Source organism: Diceros bicornis, chromosome 13 (genome assembly GCF_020826845.1).
Source record: "Diceros bicornis minor isolate mBicDic1 chromosome 13, mDicBic1.mat.cur, whole genome shotgun sequence".
NCBI lineage: Eukaryota > Metazoa > Chordata > Mammalia > Perissodactyla > Rhinocerotidae > Diceros > Diceros bicornis.
In genome coordinates, this window is record NC_080752.1 from 40028059 (window position 1) to 40043554 (window position 15496).

The 15496-nt window shown below is 51.2% G+C and overlaps 1 protein-coding gene and 1 long non-coding RNA gene across 3 annotated transcripts; both read right to left on the reverse strand.

The window, feature by feature from the left end:
- LOC131412948 (uncharacterized) lies at positions 1-5226 on the reverse strand. Of its 2 annotated transcripts, XR_009221881.1 has the most exons (4): positions 4761-5226; positions 4103-4305; positions 2128-2313; positions 1-972 (listed from the first exon to the last, which is right to left on the reverse strand). It is a non-coding gene; the product is annotated as an uncharacterized LOC131412948 (long non-coding RNA). The 2 variants fall into 2 exon arrangements; XR_009221880.1 differs by having other exon boundaries at positions 4103-5226.
- Positions 5227-8638: 3412 nt separating this feature from the next.
- Positions 8639-10230, reverse strand: ID3 (inhibitor of DNA binding 3). The gene is made up of 3 exons (XM_058553206.1): positions 9865-10230; positions 9666-9748; positions 8639-9130 (listed from the first exon to the last, which is right to left on the reverse strand). Exons 1-2 carry the CDS (start codon positions 10162-10164, stop codon positions 9689-9691), a joined length of 360 nt encoding a protein of 119 aa, XP_058409189.1. The 5' UTR covers positions 10165-10230; the 3' UTR covers positions 8639-9130; positions 9666-9688.
- Positions 10231-15496: the final 5266 nt, after the last annotated feature.

Here is a 15496-nt window from a genome sequence, read left to right on the forward strand (position 1 = left end):
CCATTATTATTAAATTTATTACTACACATTCAATGCTGCAGATAAATAAAGGTAAATAGAACTCTCTCCTGTCTTTGGGGAATTCAGCCTGGTGAGAGGGAAGGGGGTGCAGAAAAATCTCTCTTAACACTTGTTCCACTTTACAATGTACACAGCACTTTTACACACAGCGTCTTGTTAAATTCTCAAAACAACCTTGTGAGAAAGACATTTTTCCCATTTTAGAGCTAAGGAAACTGAGGATCCATGGGCTTCAATGACTTGCCCAGACATTGTAAAATATGAATAAAATATGAAATAAAATAATTTTTGGAGGAAAAACACCTTGATTGGATTAACAGATGTGTTAAAAAGCAAGAAAGTGTACTAACTGTGTTAAGGCACACAGACCACAGCCTCGTTTTATTAAAGAATGTATAAAAGATAGTTTTTACTGAGTTAAAAAACCAGCCAGACTTTTAAGAGCTATCACTTATGGAGCAATGACTCTGTGCCAGGCACCTTTTATGTACTTCTCTGATCCTCACAACAACCCTGAAAGGCAGAAATGGTCAGCCCCCTTTCACAGATGAGAAGCTGAGGCTGAGAGAGGCAAAGCTAGGTGCCCAGGGTTGCACAGCAAGGAGGGGATAGGGCCAGGACTGGGACCCATGCTCTGACACGCAGGATAAGGGCTGGAGCCAGGAATTCCTCCCAGGTCAGTTTTGCCAAGGAATACGCTCCTGCCGAGAGGTGAGCACCCTTTCTTGCCTCACTCCACAGAGGATGATGAGCAGGAGGAAGAGGGCAGGCAGTTCTCCAGGGTAAGAGAGCTTGTTTCAGCCCCTTTAGGAAGCAGCACAGCACAGCACAGCCTTCTCCAAGTGTGTGTCCACATTCACATGCGTCACTGTGTGCGAAGTTGGCTGGGTGCTGGGTTTCACAAAGCCATGTGATAAAAATCTGGTACATCTTACTGAAATGTCAATTTCACTAAAAAAAAATGGAGACATTATGATGTTATATTAAAGCACAGATGGCTACAGAATGTATGAGAACACAAACTTCACATGGTATGCTGAGATAATGAATGACAACCAGCATTTGGGGCGTTCTACGTGCCAAGCACTAGTCTGAAAGTTCTGTATGTTAACTAATTTTATCCTCACAACTGTCTATGGTAGGAACGTTGATTATCCCCATTTTATAGATGCAGACACTGAGGACAAAAGAAGTTAAGTCACTTGTCCAAGTTCACACAGCTAGTAAGTGGAGGAGTGTGGGCACACACAGGCATTTCAGTAGCCAAATATCAGAACATCTGCATTATCCACTGTTTGTGCAACTGAAGGTTTACAATAAGATTTGCAGATGAGGACGACGATGAAGCAGCAGCCAGCTCCCCCTCCGCTTTCTCTTGATAAAATTATAAGGGCTGCCAATTGTGAGCAGCTCACCTGTGCCAGGTACTCTACCTCTGTCGTCTTATTTAATTCCTACAACAACCCCGTGGAAGGGGTACCATTGGGAGTTTTACAGGTGAAAAACTGAGGCTCAGAGAAGTGGTGTCACCTAGCTGGTCATATAGCTAAGGAGTGGCAGAGAGGATTTGAGCACGGGTCTGCCTGATTACAAAGCTGCTGCTCCAGCCCTTCATTACACCTCCTCTGGCCTCCAGGTCATGTCCCTCCTACCCCCGCCCCCAAGCCCTCTTCTCTTCTAGAAAGGGGTGCTTTCACGAGTGAGATGGTTCTGGATCAGGTTGAGCCTGGACAGGCACACGGGGTCTGAAGCTCCGTCATTCCACCAGCTGATAACACAGCTGCCATGAAATAAGTACAAATCCCAATAATGAGACAGTAGTAGCTGGGCACTGACTGGGAGCATGAAGAGCTGGCTTTTAATCCCCAGGACGGTGAGGGGATCTTTCCACATGACCTTGGATGAGTCACTTCTCCCCTCTGGGACTCAGTTTCTCCATCTGTGAAATAGGAATAGTAACGCTAGCTATGATCTACTGAGTGCCTACCATAAGCTGGCACGCATTCAGTTCCTGACTGAATCCTCACACAACTCTGTGCACAGGTTCCAGGATTCTGGCAGTATTACAGGGAGGAGATGGAGGCTCCGAGAGGCGAAGGAGCTTACCCACGGTGGGGGAGCCTGGAAGTGGAGGCGCCGTGTGGGTGCCCTGCTTTCAGTCCCTGCGCTATTCCTCAAGACTCCGGGCCGTCCGATGCTCCTGGGTGTGCAGGAAAGGGCCCTGAAGAGCACAAATACTGGACAGGAAGTCCTGAGAGGCTGTGATTGGATTATGCCAACAACATCGCCACCCTAGAAAGATGAGGAAGGAATTATGTCAGGAATCTAACAACCATGTCAGCAAGCTCCGTCGTGGAGTCACTAGGGCCTACCAAATGCCAGACACTTTCCCTATGTCATCCAATTTAATCATCACAGCAACCATGTGAGGCTCAGAGAGGATTAAACAACTTACCTGTGATGGCATAGCTCATACAAGACAAAGCTAGGATTTCAATCAGCAACTGTCTGATTCCCCGACTCACAGAGGGAGAGTACCAGGAGGGCCGCGGGCGGCTGGGAGAGCCCAATTCTGTATGCTCCATTGGTATGCGCAGTTTTAAAAGAGCTGCAGACATCAAAAGCACTGGATGTGTTGGAGACCTGGGCTCTGACACTTACCCCAGGGTGACCTTTGGCAGGTCCCCTAGCATCTGCAAACCTTGCAGGAGTGAAATGGAGGCAGCCCCCTCAGTCGCCTTTTATCACGTAGACTAAGATGCTGTGCACTAGTGAATGGCCTCTTTTGAACACTTTCTTGCTCCTCTCTTTATATACGGAGTCAAACCTGCAGTGGAAAATGCAACTGACAGGATGCGGGACCAACACCTAGGCCCCTCGAGGCCACCTGGATGAACCCTCGATGGAAGCTGGGATCGACCCTTCACACATCTGGACCCACTGCACGACCTGCCTGGGGCTCTGGTGGGGAACGGATGTGTGTGTCAGGGTGTGTGTTGGGGGGGGTTGTGGTTGTCTGTCCTGACGATCCCCAAGTCCTCGTCCCCTCCCTGCATAACCTAGAGTGGCCCAGTACCCAGGTGTGTCTTGAAATCCTTTTTTTTGATGCTAGAAATGGCCTAGGCCAGACACAAAGTGAGGCGCAGTAAGAACCAGGATCAGCGAGCAGGGGGGTTATTCTGGGGCCACAGCTGTGACCTCTGGGGGTTCTTCCATCCCTTATAGGCTGTGCACTGGGTACCCTCATTGCCACACAACGCACACTTTTAGCCCCAAACCAACCAACTGCCAGCTGGCCAGCGACCACCTCGACTTAGGGGAATGAGTTCCATGTGTTTCCATAAGGACCCAGCTAAGCTCCTCCCCAGCAGTTCCTAAAAAGTATTCTTGCCCCTCCCAGGCTTCCAACTCACGTTTGGTCACCTTGTTTCATTTGCTCCTAATGAGGGCAGGAGGGAGGGGACTGGGTGGCAATGACAAGGAGACAATACTTTAGGGAATCACCATTCTCCGACTTCCTATTTCCAGATCCTCAGGGTGGGGGGCTGTGCAGCCCACCAGCCCCTTGCAGTCACTCTGTGAGAGCTGTGTGAGTCCCTAAGCCTCTCAGGGTCTCAGCTGCCCCATCTCTAAAGTGGGAATAACACTCCCTGCTCAGGGTAGGCACAGTATCACAAATAGGAAGCTGGGAGGCTTGGGTCCAAGTCTTGTCTTTTTTTTTTTTTTTAATAATTTTATTTATTTTTTTTCCCCCAATGCCCCAGTAGATAGTTGTATGTCATAGCTGCACATCTTTCTAGTTGCTGTATGTGGGACGCGGCCTCAGCATGGCCGGAGAAGCGGTGTGTTGGTGCGCGCCTGGGATCCAAAGCCAGGTCGCCAGCAGCAGAGCGAGCACATAACCGCTAAGCCACGGGGCTGGCCCGCAAGTCTTGTCTTGACTACCAACTTGCTGTGTGTTCCTGAGCAGGCTCCTTCCCCTCTCTGGGCCACAACTGTGACCTCTGAGAGCTCTTCCTCCCCTGCTAGGCTTTAGATTCATGAACAAATGACAGAAGGTAAGGGAAGAGCACCAACTTACCTGTTAAACCTGGGTGGCTCCAGGGTGGGGTCCCCAGGAAGCTTAAGGCTTCCCTACCACAGCCAGTCTTACTGCCAAGCTGGGCTCCCTGTGACCACCGTCAGGCCCAGTGAGGGCTTCTGCCTCCAGCTTCTGGCACAAAGGAGGAGAAGGGTGGTGTTGAGGAGAGGGAGTGTCCCCACACGGAAGGTCAGCTCCACAGCCTGGGTGGTGAAGCCGGAGGCTATGGTCAGCCCTCCCCCAATACCCCCGCCTCCGCAAGCAGGGAGAGGAATCTGAGTTCACAGGCCTACAGTGCCCTCCTCCCCTTATCTGGTTTGTCAAAGGCAACCCCCAAATCCTGGTCTCAGGGTGACCTACTACCCTGACGGACTGTCCACTGACCTCACTCAGAGACTGACTCACTAACCTTGGCCACTGATGCTGCCCCGACTGACCCTCACACCCCGTCTACTGAGCCGGGCCACAGACTGACTGCTGCCAACTTCTGCCCCCACTTATCGCCAAACCCTGCCACAGCCGGGCTGAACCCCCACTCTGGTCACACTCTGACCCCTCACCCTACTTTCAGACAGACCCCTGATTTCGGTCACAAAGCGACCCCCTGACCTTGCCACAGACGGACCCTTCACAGGAGAAATAATCAGAGAACAATTACACGCTAACTCGGAGTGAAACAGGACATCAGAGAGAAGAGTTGGGGGCAGGGTGGGGAGAACGACTGGGGCGGAGGGCAGAGGCTTCCCGGAGGACCCTGGTGGGCCAGGGGCCACACTCGGAAGGTCGGAGAGGCCGTGTGCGGGGCACGTCGCAGGCGCTCGAGGAATGCGAGTTGCCAGAAAGAATGAAGGAAGGAAGGAACGGGGTGCGATCCAGGGCGGCCGCCCGGCCAGGGCAAAGCTGCCGAGGCAGGAAGCGGGGTGGGGGCGCGCCGAGGCTGCGGCGGCCCGAGCGCAGCTGGGGGCAGCGCGAGAGCAGTCGGGTCAGCGACTCCGCTGGGTGGGGGCCCCCCAGGCCGGGAGGCTGGGAACCGGGAGGCCGCGCTGCTGGCAGAGCGGAGGGGGCGCCGCGAGGCTCCGGATGGGCTGGGAGCCCCGCCCGCAGGCTGCGGAGGGAGCCGGAGCCAGAGTGGAGCCAGAGCTCAGACATCCGGGCGCCAGCGAACACCTGCGAGCGGCCCCCAGGGCCCGCGGGGGGAGCGCGGGTCGCCGGGCCGGGGGCGGGGCGAGGGGCGGGGCCGGCTCAGCTCCGCCCAGCTGGGCCCCGGGCCACGTGGGCCGAGACTCCGCCCGTCCGGGCGCCGAGGAGCTGCGGGCGGGGCGCGGCTGTCTCCCTGGAGGGCCGGGCCCGGCAGAAGGGACCTTTAGAAGCAGTTCTGCGGGAAAGAGAGAGCGACAGGAGGTTTTTAGGGTGTAGTCTAGGGAATGAAGAAGAGTGGTGGCCATGAGAGGTGATGAGGCCGGGAAGACAGATAATTGAAGGTTGTCCGGCGCATCCACAGCTGGGGAGAGCTATAACTGGCTTTCTCGAAAGGGCACCATCTTCCGTGTCACGGGCATGAATTTGAATCCCTGCCTTGGTACTTAGGAGCTGTGTGGCCACGGGCAAGTTACTTCGCCTGTTCTGAGCCTGTTTTTTAATTTACAAAGTAAAAATCCCCTCCAAATGTCCGTATTTCAGAGCTGCTGCGATAATGAATGTAAGATACTCAGTTAATAGTGAATTTTGTATTTCAGGGAGCTTGGTAGATGCTTTATGCGTGTTATCTTTAATCTGAACCACAAACCTGCAAAGGATGTACCATCATCCCCTTTTTACAAATGAGAGGGAGATCTGAGGTGGCCTTAGGTCTTTCATTCAGCAAACACCACTGGGGACCAAGTATACGCCAGGCACAGGGAATGGCGAGGGGAAAGAGCTGGACTGGAGTAGAGGTGAGAACATGGGCTTTGAAGCTGGATGGAGCTGGGTTTACTAACGCTTACTGCCGCTTCTTTGCTGTGTGACCTGCATCAAGTTACTCAGCCTCTCTGAATCTGTTTCCTCTGTAAAACAGGAATAATGATACCTACTTTGCTAGGTTGTGGTGAGGATTAGAGAAAATTATGATAAAATAGAGCCTGGCACCTGGTAGGCACTCCACAGGTGATTATGACAGAAGACGCTATTCTCTTTCTGAGTTTTCCGACCTAGGGCCAAATTGCTTTCACTCTCTAATGACTAATGAGTTGGTGTGCTGGTTTCAGCTTTTGTCCCAGCCACCTGAACAGCTCAGTCTCAGCGGACTTGACAGGCAATTTCCTTGGAATTAGCTTAATAATACCTTGTAGGTGTGTGATGCATTTCAAAGAACTTTCCCATCATTATCTTCTGTCCGGGAAGGCGGCAGTACAAGAACGACCAGCTGTTGGGCAAGGGAGGAGAAAGGCTTGGAGAGGTGAAGTGGCTTGCTCAAGGTCACATGGCAGATGAGCGATTCAGCTCTTTCTGGCTTTCCACAGTCCCCCAACTTCTGAGTGAGCAGGAAGCAGCATGCTGTGGCAGAAAGGGTACAGGACGTTGAGTTCAGTGCCTGGCTGTGCTGCAATTAATGGTGTAATGTGGGGCCAGGTGCCTCAGAACTGTATCCTCGAGATCAGCAATCTTATACAGATGTGGGAACTGAGGCTCCAGAGAGGCAGTCTCTAGCCTGCAGTTGTACTGCTAATATGTGGCAGAGCAGGGATTTGCATGCTGTGTGGCTGTCTCCAGAGCCAGCAGAGCACACCTAACAAATGATCCAAGGTAGACCCAGTCTGGGTCTTGTACTTACTTGGTTTGAGGCAAGAGTTCCACATGGAGACTGAGGTCTTCCCAGGAATTGGAGGTCTGCTATTGCTCTGCGAAACCGTGTGTGTGTGTGGGTGTTCATTTTCTGAAGAGAATGTTCATACCTTCCATCAGATCATCAGAGGAGACCAGGAAACAGGTCAAGAAACAATGGCCGGCTGGGAGGTTGGTTGGCAAAGACAGCAGTTGCCTCCCCACCACGTGCCCCTGTTCACCCCTGAAAGCTCACCAGGGTTAAGACGTGAAGGGTGATGACGTGACCTGTTTGTTATGAAATATTGAAGTAACTCATGCCAGGGGCCAACACACAGATGAGATCATATCATAAACAGGAATCTAGTGAGGCCAGGCGCCTGGTGGAGCCCACCTGGGGAGCTGCCAGGTGGGGGACAAAAGGGGATGGCTTGGGTTGGGGGTCTTGCCCTCTGCCCCACTCTCAGGCCTGCCCCATGGAATGGCCAGTCTCAGGCCCTGCTCCTGTCCACTACAATCGTAGTCACTGTAGGTAAGTGACAAATCCCATCTCTGCCTCTCAAGGGGCTGTGAGAACCTTGCTCAGGCCCATTAGCCACTGAACCTCAGTTTCTCCATTTCTGAATTAAGGATAAAGATGCTTACAGAGGGGCCGGCCCTATGGCTTAGCAGTTAGGTGCACGCGCTCTGGTGCTGGCGGCCCGGGTTCGGATCCTGGGTGCACAACGACATACCGCTTGTCTGGCCATGCTGAGGCAGCGTCCCACATACAGCAACTAGAAGGATGTGCAACTATGACATACAACTATCTACTGGGGCTTTGGGGAGAAAAAGGGAAAAAAAGGAGGAGGATTGGCAATAGATGTTAGCTCAGGGCTGGTCTTCCTCAGCAAAAAGAGGATTGGCATGGATGTTAGCTCAGGGCTGATCTTCCTCACACACACAAAAGAGATGCTTACAGAGTAGGCTTCCAATGGAGGTGTTATGGGAAAGAAATACCAGAAAGAATGAGGGCTGTAGAGGGCCTCTTCCTCAAATTACCAGTCCAGGGTAAGAGTCTTCAACTACCTGCTGGTAGAGGAGGGATGGGTACCGGTATTTTCCAACAAGCACCAAAACGGTGATCTGAGTAACTGGAGATTAGAACCTCTGCTCCTACTTTTTCCAACTTTGGAAGCCCAAGAGGAAGCCAAACCAGAGAACATGAGAAAGGAAATGAAACCAGGCCCAGTGATGTTTCTTCTTCTCTGAAATGGATCTATCAACCACCACCCCTGTCTGGACACCAGGTGAGGGTCCACTCTTCCCCGTTCCCTGCTAGAAAGACATCATGAATAATTAGTGATATTTAAGAGGACACCCATCTGCTAGTGTAGCAAAACAGCTGTCAAGGGACCTACAAACTCAGGAGACCTGATTTCTGTCCCGAGCTCCCACCTTGCTTGGTGAGCTTGTGCCAGTCACCTCCCCTCTCCAGTCTTTCCTCACCTGTAAAATGAGGAGCCAGGGCCAGGGTCTTCTCTGCACCCAACCCTCAATGGATGTGGGGTTCCCATCATGAGCCCTTTCCATTCCTTCCTCCAACCCAGTCTTAGCTGGGCATTTCCCAATCTTCCTTTTAAGGGAATAAGCAAGTTTGCTTTCCCAAGCTCCAAGCAGGACATTTATATTATTTCCCCTAAATTCAGCCTGGTGAGCAAGTGTTAGCACTTAAGGAATCAAATTATATACACAGGTGTTTAAAAACCGTTTATTATGCAAAATGTTAACTTTTATAAAAAGTTTAATAATATACATCGCATGGTTACAGAAAGTCACCTTCCTGCAAAAAAGGTACAAAAGCTATATACTCTATTATAGAGTTCATAATCAGGGCAACAGAGCCTTTCTTCAAGGAGACCAGAAGACCAGCTCTACTGCTGCCTTGGCTGACTTTGGAGAACAGCCATTTCTCCCCACACCTCCACACTCTGCAAGACAAGTCTTTAAAACTTGGGGGTGGGGTGGGGACTGGGTGACGCTGCCAGCTGGTGCCCAGGGCTAGCTCTGGCTCTTTAGGCCACCCAAGTTCACAGTCCTTCGCTCCCGGGCGCCAGGTCCAGCCTCGAGGCAGGGGTTTGGGGAAGTCAAGTGGGCAGGGCGAGGTTGGGGCCCATCCATGCCCTCGGGCTTCCGGCCGTAGAGGGTCCCGGGTTCCCAGGCGGAACGGACGCCAGCACCTGCGTTCTGGGCGGGGGAGGAAAGAAGACCAGGGAGCCGTCAGTTTCCGCCGAGCGCGCCGAGGCGGGGGCCGTCCGCAGACTGGCCGGCGCCAGGGAGGAAACTTGGTCTCTACCTCCAGCTGATAACTCCGCGCCCCACGCAGCCCCCACCCAGTTGGCGCCAAAGGACCACAGGCGGAGCTTGCACCACCCACCCTCTTGGAACTGACACTAGTTGGGAGGGGGCTGTGGGAGACACGGCTCCCTTTACGATTCCAAACTGCAAACAGAACAGCTATTTTATTTCGTCGGACCTGAGCCTACTTTCTAGGGTCTTTGGCCACTGGGGGAGGGCAGGGGCACCGTGCGTTTAAGGTTGAAACGCACACTGGATCGGAATTAGTTCCGTCATTCATTTGATGTGACCACCAGCGTCACTTGCCCCTCTCTGGCCTGGATTTCCCTAAACCCAGGGGGCAGCAATCCCTTAAAGACCTACTATCTCCAGGATTTGCCGTTTAAACACCGCCCTCCCTCCCACAGAAGGCGGGGATACTCACCTGGAGGTGCCAGGACGGCCAGGTCAGTGGCAGAATCTCCTCTTGTCGTTGGAGATCACAAGTTCAGGAGCGAGCTCGGCTGTCTGAGAGAAGGGAAACGGGGGGAGTTACGCATGGCCCTTGGGAGTTGCAGGGGTCCAGCAGCATCCCGGCCCTAGAGCTCAGCCCCGCCCCGGCTCCCGCACACGCCCACGCGCACCTGGATAGGAAGATGCGGACCGTCTGGGGGTCCAGGAGCGGGCTCCGCCAGGACCACCTGCAGGTCGAGGATGTAGTCGATGACGCGCTGCAGGATTTCCACCTGGCTAAGCTGAGTGCCTCGCGGGACTCCGGGCACCAGTTCCCGCAGACGCGAGTAGCAGTGGTTCATGTCGTCGAGCAGGCTCAGCGGCTCCTCTGCCGCCGGGCCTTTCCCGCGGCCCCGCGCGATGGCCAGACTACGTTCAGACAGACAGCACACCGCCTCGTAGCAGCCGCGCACCGGGCTCAGAGCCTTCATAGTGAGGATTGAGGTTGGAGGTGCCGAAAGGACGGAGAAAGCTAAAGAACCCCTACAGCAGCTTGCAATGCGCACACGCTCGCCGAGGCTGGCACTTATAGAGCCCGCCTGGAAGGCACGCCCCTTTATGCAAAACGGTGCGCCTGGGCCCCGCCTCCGCCAACCCTGGGCGTTCACAACCCGGTTAAATTGCAAACAGGCTTCCTCCGGCTGGGCTGACGCCGAATACCGCGGAGCCGCGGATGCAAAGAATGAGGAAGCGCTGATACTGAGGAAAGGCGGGCCTCTTTGCCAGCAAGGATTTAAAAAATCACTTAAAACCATTAACTGTAAGAATTTGCCTTTTCCTGGCAGCGCCCCAGATCTTTGAGCTCCCCTGCCTCCTGCCGGTCCACCCACAGCCCAACACTGTTTCGAACCCACAGCTCCTCCGAGGTCATAAATCCCTGAACAGCAAAGCTTTTTTTTTTTTTAAGCAAAAGATTTTTCAAGGGAAACTTGTAAGGAATTAGTGCCGCCTTGTTCCCCAATTTGCTGTTCGTCTGACCTCCAGACTCACTGGCGTCAGGAATTATCTTGTGACCAGAGGGGAAAAAAATTAATTGCGGTGAAGCTGAGGTTACAATGAGGAAAACAGATTTGGGCTAGGCACTGAGATTGCAGAAGGAGGAGGGGAAGGGGGTTTGAGCAAAGAACACTATTTATTTGAGCAACAGGGGAAAAGAAGGAAAAAAGAAGAAAGCAGCCTGAATCCGTGCTTTTTGCATGGGGAAGGAAAAGAGCTCCCCTGCTCCTGCTCCCTGCACTCCGTAAGAAGCTAAACATATGCCCAGTTGTGTTTTGGAAGTGAGTTTGATTAGAATTTTGGACGGGGTTTTAAATATGGGGGGACAGAAGGGATGAGTTCTATATAAACTTTTTTCGGAGTTCCCCACTGGGTCAGCGAATCTCCTAACTCTTGGTTTCCCCTTTCCCTCCACTCTCCACACACCTCTATGCAGAGAACAATAGTTCAGTAATTTCATCGCTCTATTGTCTGTTCCTTTCTGCTATGGAAGGGCAGGCCACCTGGACTTGATTATGCTTAGCCTTGCTGAAGTGGCTCCAGCTCTATCTGAGAGCCCAGGAAAGGGACCAGAGGACAGGCAAGCTAAGCCCTGTATTAATTGCAACAGGACATTGCACTCAGTATTCTTTGCTTGTCTTCTTGTCACTTCCCAGGACTTTGGGGAGTTTGCAGCCTCAAAATGCTGGTTTCCATCTTGAAATTGACCAAGTGGGATCCCCCAATGATTGCTTCCTTAATCAATCAGTTGGTAAATATTTATGAAGTTGCCCCTCATAAAACAGTGGCTCCTGCTCTGAAGAATCTCACAATTTGGGGAGACAAGATTAACACAGGAAACAATTCAGTTCTACAGTATGTGGCACTGATTAGCAGGACAATGGGAGCTCAGAGCTGGAAGAGCTAGCTAAAATAGTCATAGTGGAGAGGACACTGGACTGGGAATGAGGAGTCCTAGGTTGACATCCCAGCCCTGCCAATCATTTGTTATGTGATCTTGAACAAGCCCAGGTACCCCAGCCTTAGTTGCCTTGTAAATAAAATGGGAAGATGGTGCTAAGTGATTATTTTAAATCCTCTCCAACTCTAGAAGTCTAAGGCTTTATGAAATTTGGACAGGCATGTGCGAGATGGTAAAGGGCCCAGAGACGGGCTATACCCAATGTCTCACCACAAGTAATGGCAGAGCCAGCCCTGAAGCCTCATTCTTTGCCATAATACTGCAGGGCTCTGTGTCCCAAGAAAGACGTCTTCGAAAGATTGCTTCCTGGAACATTAGTGTTTTCAGGGACAGCCTCTTTAGTATAAGAAGGAGGAGGAAAATAACCTGTGAGTGGACAAGTCAGTTTATATATGCTATAGATGTCAAGTGAAGAGCGTGCCAGCTGTTTGGTTATGGGAAGGGAAAATGGTGGCGATGAAGACTCTTGAATGACCAAGTAAAAAACCCTGTCCTTTTCTATCATGCAGACTTCTGGGGTTTGTGGAAAATGGTCAAGCCCAGGAGGTTCTGGAAAAATCAGGGCCAGGCAGATTTACGTTCACATGCCCATTCTTCTCTTTTACTAACGATGTGAACTTTGGGTAAGTCAATTCTGTGCCTTGATTTCCCAATTTATAAAATGGAGCTAATGAGACCTACCTCATTCATTCAACAAATAATTATTGAATACTTCTTCTCTGCAAGGCACTTGACATGCTCTCTCCATCAGATCTGTTAATCTCCTTGGTGCCTGGGGACCTAGCATGGGGCCAAGTGTGTGGTAGGTGCTTGGTCCACAGGTCCACACAGGTTCTCCTCTCTCCTTTCCCTCCTCTGTTACTTCCACTAGTGCCTCAGGCTTGGATAGCTGTTTGCAAAGCACCTTCACATTTATTATTTCCCAGAATGCTTTCAGGCTGAAATGCCCATGGGCTGTGTAACATAAGGCAGAAGGATACAATAGGATTAGCAAGCAGAATTCTGTCCTGGGGCCAGCCCCGTGGCTTGGCGATTAAGCGCGTGCGCGCGCGCGCGCGCGCGCGCGCTCTGCTACTGGCGGCCCTGGTTCGGATCCCGGGCACACACCGGCGCACCACTTGCTGAGGCGGTGTCCCACATACAGCAACTGGGAGGATGTGCAACTATGACATACAACTATCTGCTGGGGCTTTGGGGAGAAAAAAGGGGAAAAAAAAAAAAAAGAATTCTGTCCTGGCCATGCCAATAGCCTGCAATGTGGCCTTGGATGAATTTCCTTCCTTCCTGGGCTGCATTTTCTGTAAAATGGGGGAAGGCGGGCAGCAGATGACCTCTAAGGGTCCTTTCCCATCTAAGATTCTAATTTCGAAAGAAGTAGGTTACAGTTGGGAACACTGAATAAAGTTTGAACCCAAGAGACTTCTTTTCCCAACAGCAGACTGCAGGGCTAGCTCAAGCCTTCTGCAACTTGTTTAGCGGTGGCGGGGCCTCAGCCTCTTATTCCAAATGCCTCTGAACTTTCTGTTCCCAGTTCTGCTCCTTTTACCAGCTTTTTCCCCCCTCTTGCATTTTTTATTTTTATGAAAGGATGTCATTAAGGCTTTTGTCTGCGCTGTTTTTGTTTCAGAACTTTTCTCACAATCCTATTTTTTGTTGAGGAATCCGCTCCTTTGCCCAGCTGTGGGTCCCGGTCCCACAGCTGTGTTGATCTAAGACTCAGCCCCAGACAGCCTGGCGCCAGGGTGGGACGTCATGCGTTCACACAGGGATGCGTGTCCCAGGCAACCTTTCCTCGGGCAGTCACCGGTCGGCGACTGCCGCCCCCACCAATGAGGGCCCGACACCCGAGAAAGGGGCGGGGTCTCCGCCGCCCCGACCCGCCAGCGCTTGTGAATTGCAGATGCTGAGAACTTGATAACGTTCCTTGAATTGGGGCCTTTTAAAGTCTTTTCCCCCCCTCTTTTCTTTTCTTTCGTTTATTCTCTTTCTTTCCATCTTCTTCCTTTGTCTATATATGTATGTAGTTTTCTTCGTCGTCGTCGTCTTCCTTTTTTAACTATCTCCTCCTAGTGTCAGGAATCATTTTGTAAGCATTTCCAGGAACTAAATCTTCCTTTGCCAAAATTAAAAAAAAAAAGAACAAACTCGGTGCTGTGCTCTCTGGTTTTTTGAAGAGTTGGCAGAACTATTAAGTTATACTGTTTTGTCTTTAAAAATTTTTAAAGTGGTGGGAGGTCTCTGAGCTGTCGATTTCAAAGCCAAAGTAATGATGATGAGAACTGCAGATGTCTTTTTGCCTAAACTGAGCTTCTACCTATCTACCTCTCTATCTTTTCCCATTTATGTTGTAAAGTGGGGATCAAGGGAACCTTAGAAACTTGCCCAAGGTTACTTGCAGTGTCAGCTGCTGACCTGTGGCCGGAATCCAGACTCCCCCTCTCTTGGCTCACCGCTCTGCCCACTAACGCTCATTAGCGTTCGGATGGCCTGCTGTGGTCTCAGAACATCCCCAGATGCTGCATTTCCTAATATGTATCTGTTTGCTCACAAAGTACCTGTGAAGGTGGGCTGAGGACTTCCCAGCCGTACACATGGAACAGATCCCTCCTCCTCCCCTCAGTGAGGCTAGACCTCAGAGTATAGCTTGAAACTCATGTGATACAAGGAAAGCACAGGGAATTCAGAATCAAGACCAGGCACTCTGCCTCAGTTATCTCCTCCATAAAATGGGGAGGAAAATAATATCCACAAACCTCACAGCTGGGAGAATCAAAGGGGAGGAGGGATGGAAAATGCAGTGGAAACCAATTAATTATTTTTATGTGCTATGGTGTGAGGTAGCTGCTGGGGGAGTGGGATGGGTGGTGCCCGGTAAGTTGAATGGCTCCTGCTGAGACTGTTCTCAGTGGGTAATACTGAGGAGGGAAGTGTGGGGAGCATCATGATCTAAGTCTTTATAGGGGTGGGGATTTCGGGGGCCTCCAAGATGGGCTCCTCTACAGTTCAGCAGTACTCGGTGCCATCATCATCATCATCGTCGTCATCCTTCATTGAGTCTTCACTGTTTGCCAAGTCCTGTTTGCCTTCTCTTACATTATCTCATTGACCCATTTTATGGACAAGGAGACTGAGACTCAGAGAGGTTAATGTGCTTGCCCAAGGTCACGTAGCTAGTAAGTGGCAGATCCAAGATTTGCACACAGGTCTGCCTGTCTCAAAGCTTGTGTCCTTCTGTGCCTAGCTTTTCCTTCTGCCCCCTCAAGGGATCTCCTGGGAAGGTAGCTTGGACCTGAAAGGGTTTTATTCTAGTGGATAGAGAAAAGCAAGGGGTGAATGTATTAGGCAGGAAGACAGACACTAAGGTATTGGGACATTAGGGGAAAAATTTTGCTTTCTAAGCAGAGAAACTCAGAAAGCATTAGAAATTTCTTGGAAATTTGAAGCTTTTTTTTTTTTCCTCCCAAGAAATCCTTCCTGTCCATGCTTTAAGGGATGTTTATTCTTAAACAAAGTGCAGAATGACTACTCCTGTTTTTAGGAGTCAGCTTTGGAGTTGAATTCCCTCCCTCTCTCCTTCTTCCAACCGAAAGCCATCCTAGCCTGGTTCAGCCGCACCACCCTGAAGTTAACTAACCCCTTCCCTCAGCAGGTAGGCAGTGGCCGTACGATGTCCACAGGCTGGCTGGGCATCTGGGGTGGACACCCACAGGGAAGCAGGAAGGGATTTATTTTCTGAGAACCTATCCTGTGTTGGGTGCTTTATAAATTCTATCTTGTATAATCTGCATTAGACTCTTTTGAGGTGG

Excerpts from the sequence above, each read along its gene's own strand:
- ID3 (XM_058553206.1), bottom strand. The coding sequence starts at position 10,164 with ATGAAGGCTCTGAGCCCGGTGCGCGGCTGCTACGAGGCGGTGTGCTGT. Across the intron at positions 9,749-9,864 it reads GTCCGCATCTTCCTATCCAG|ACAGCCGAGCTCGCTCCTGA; the intron begins GTGCGCGTGGGC and ends CCCTTCTCTCAG.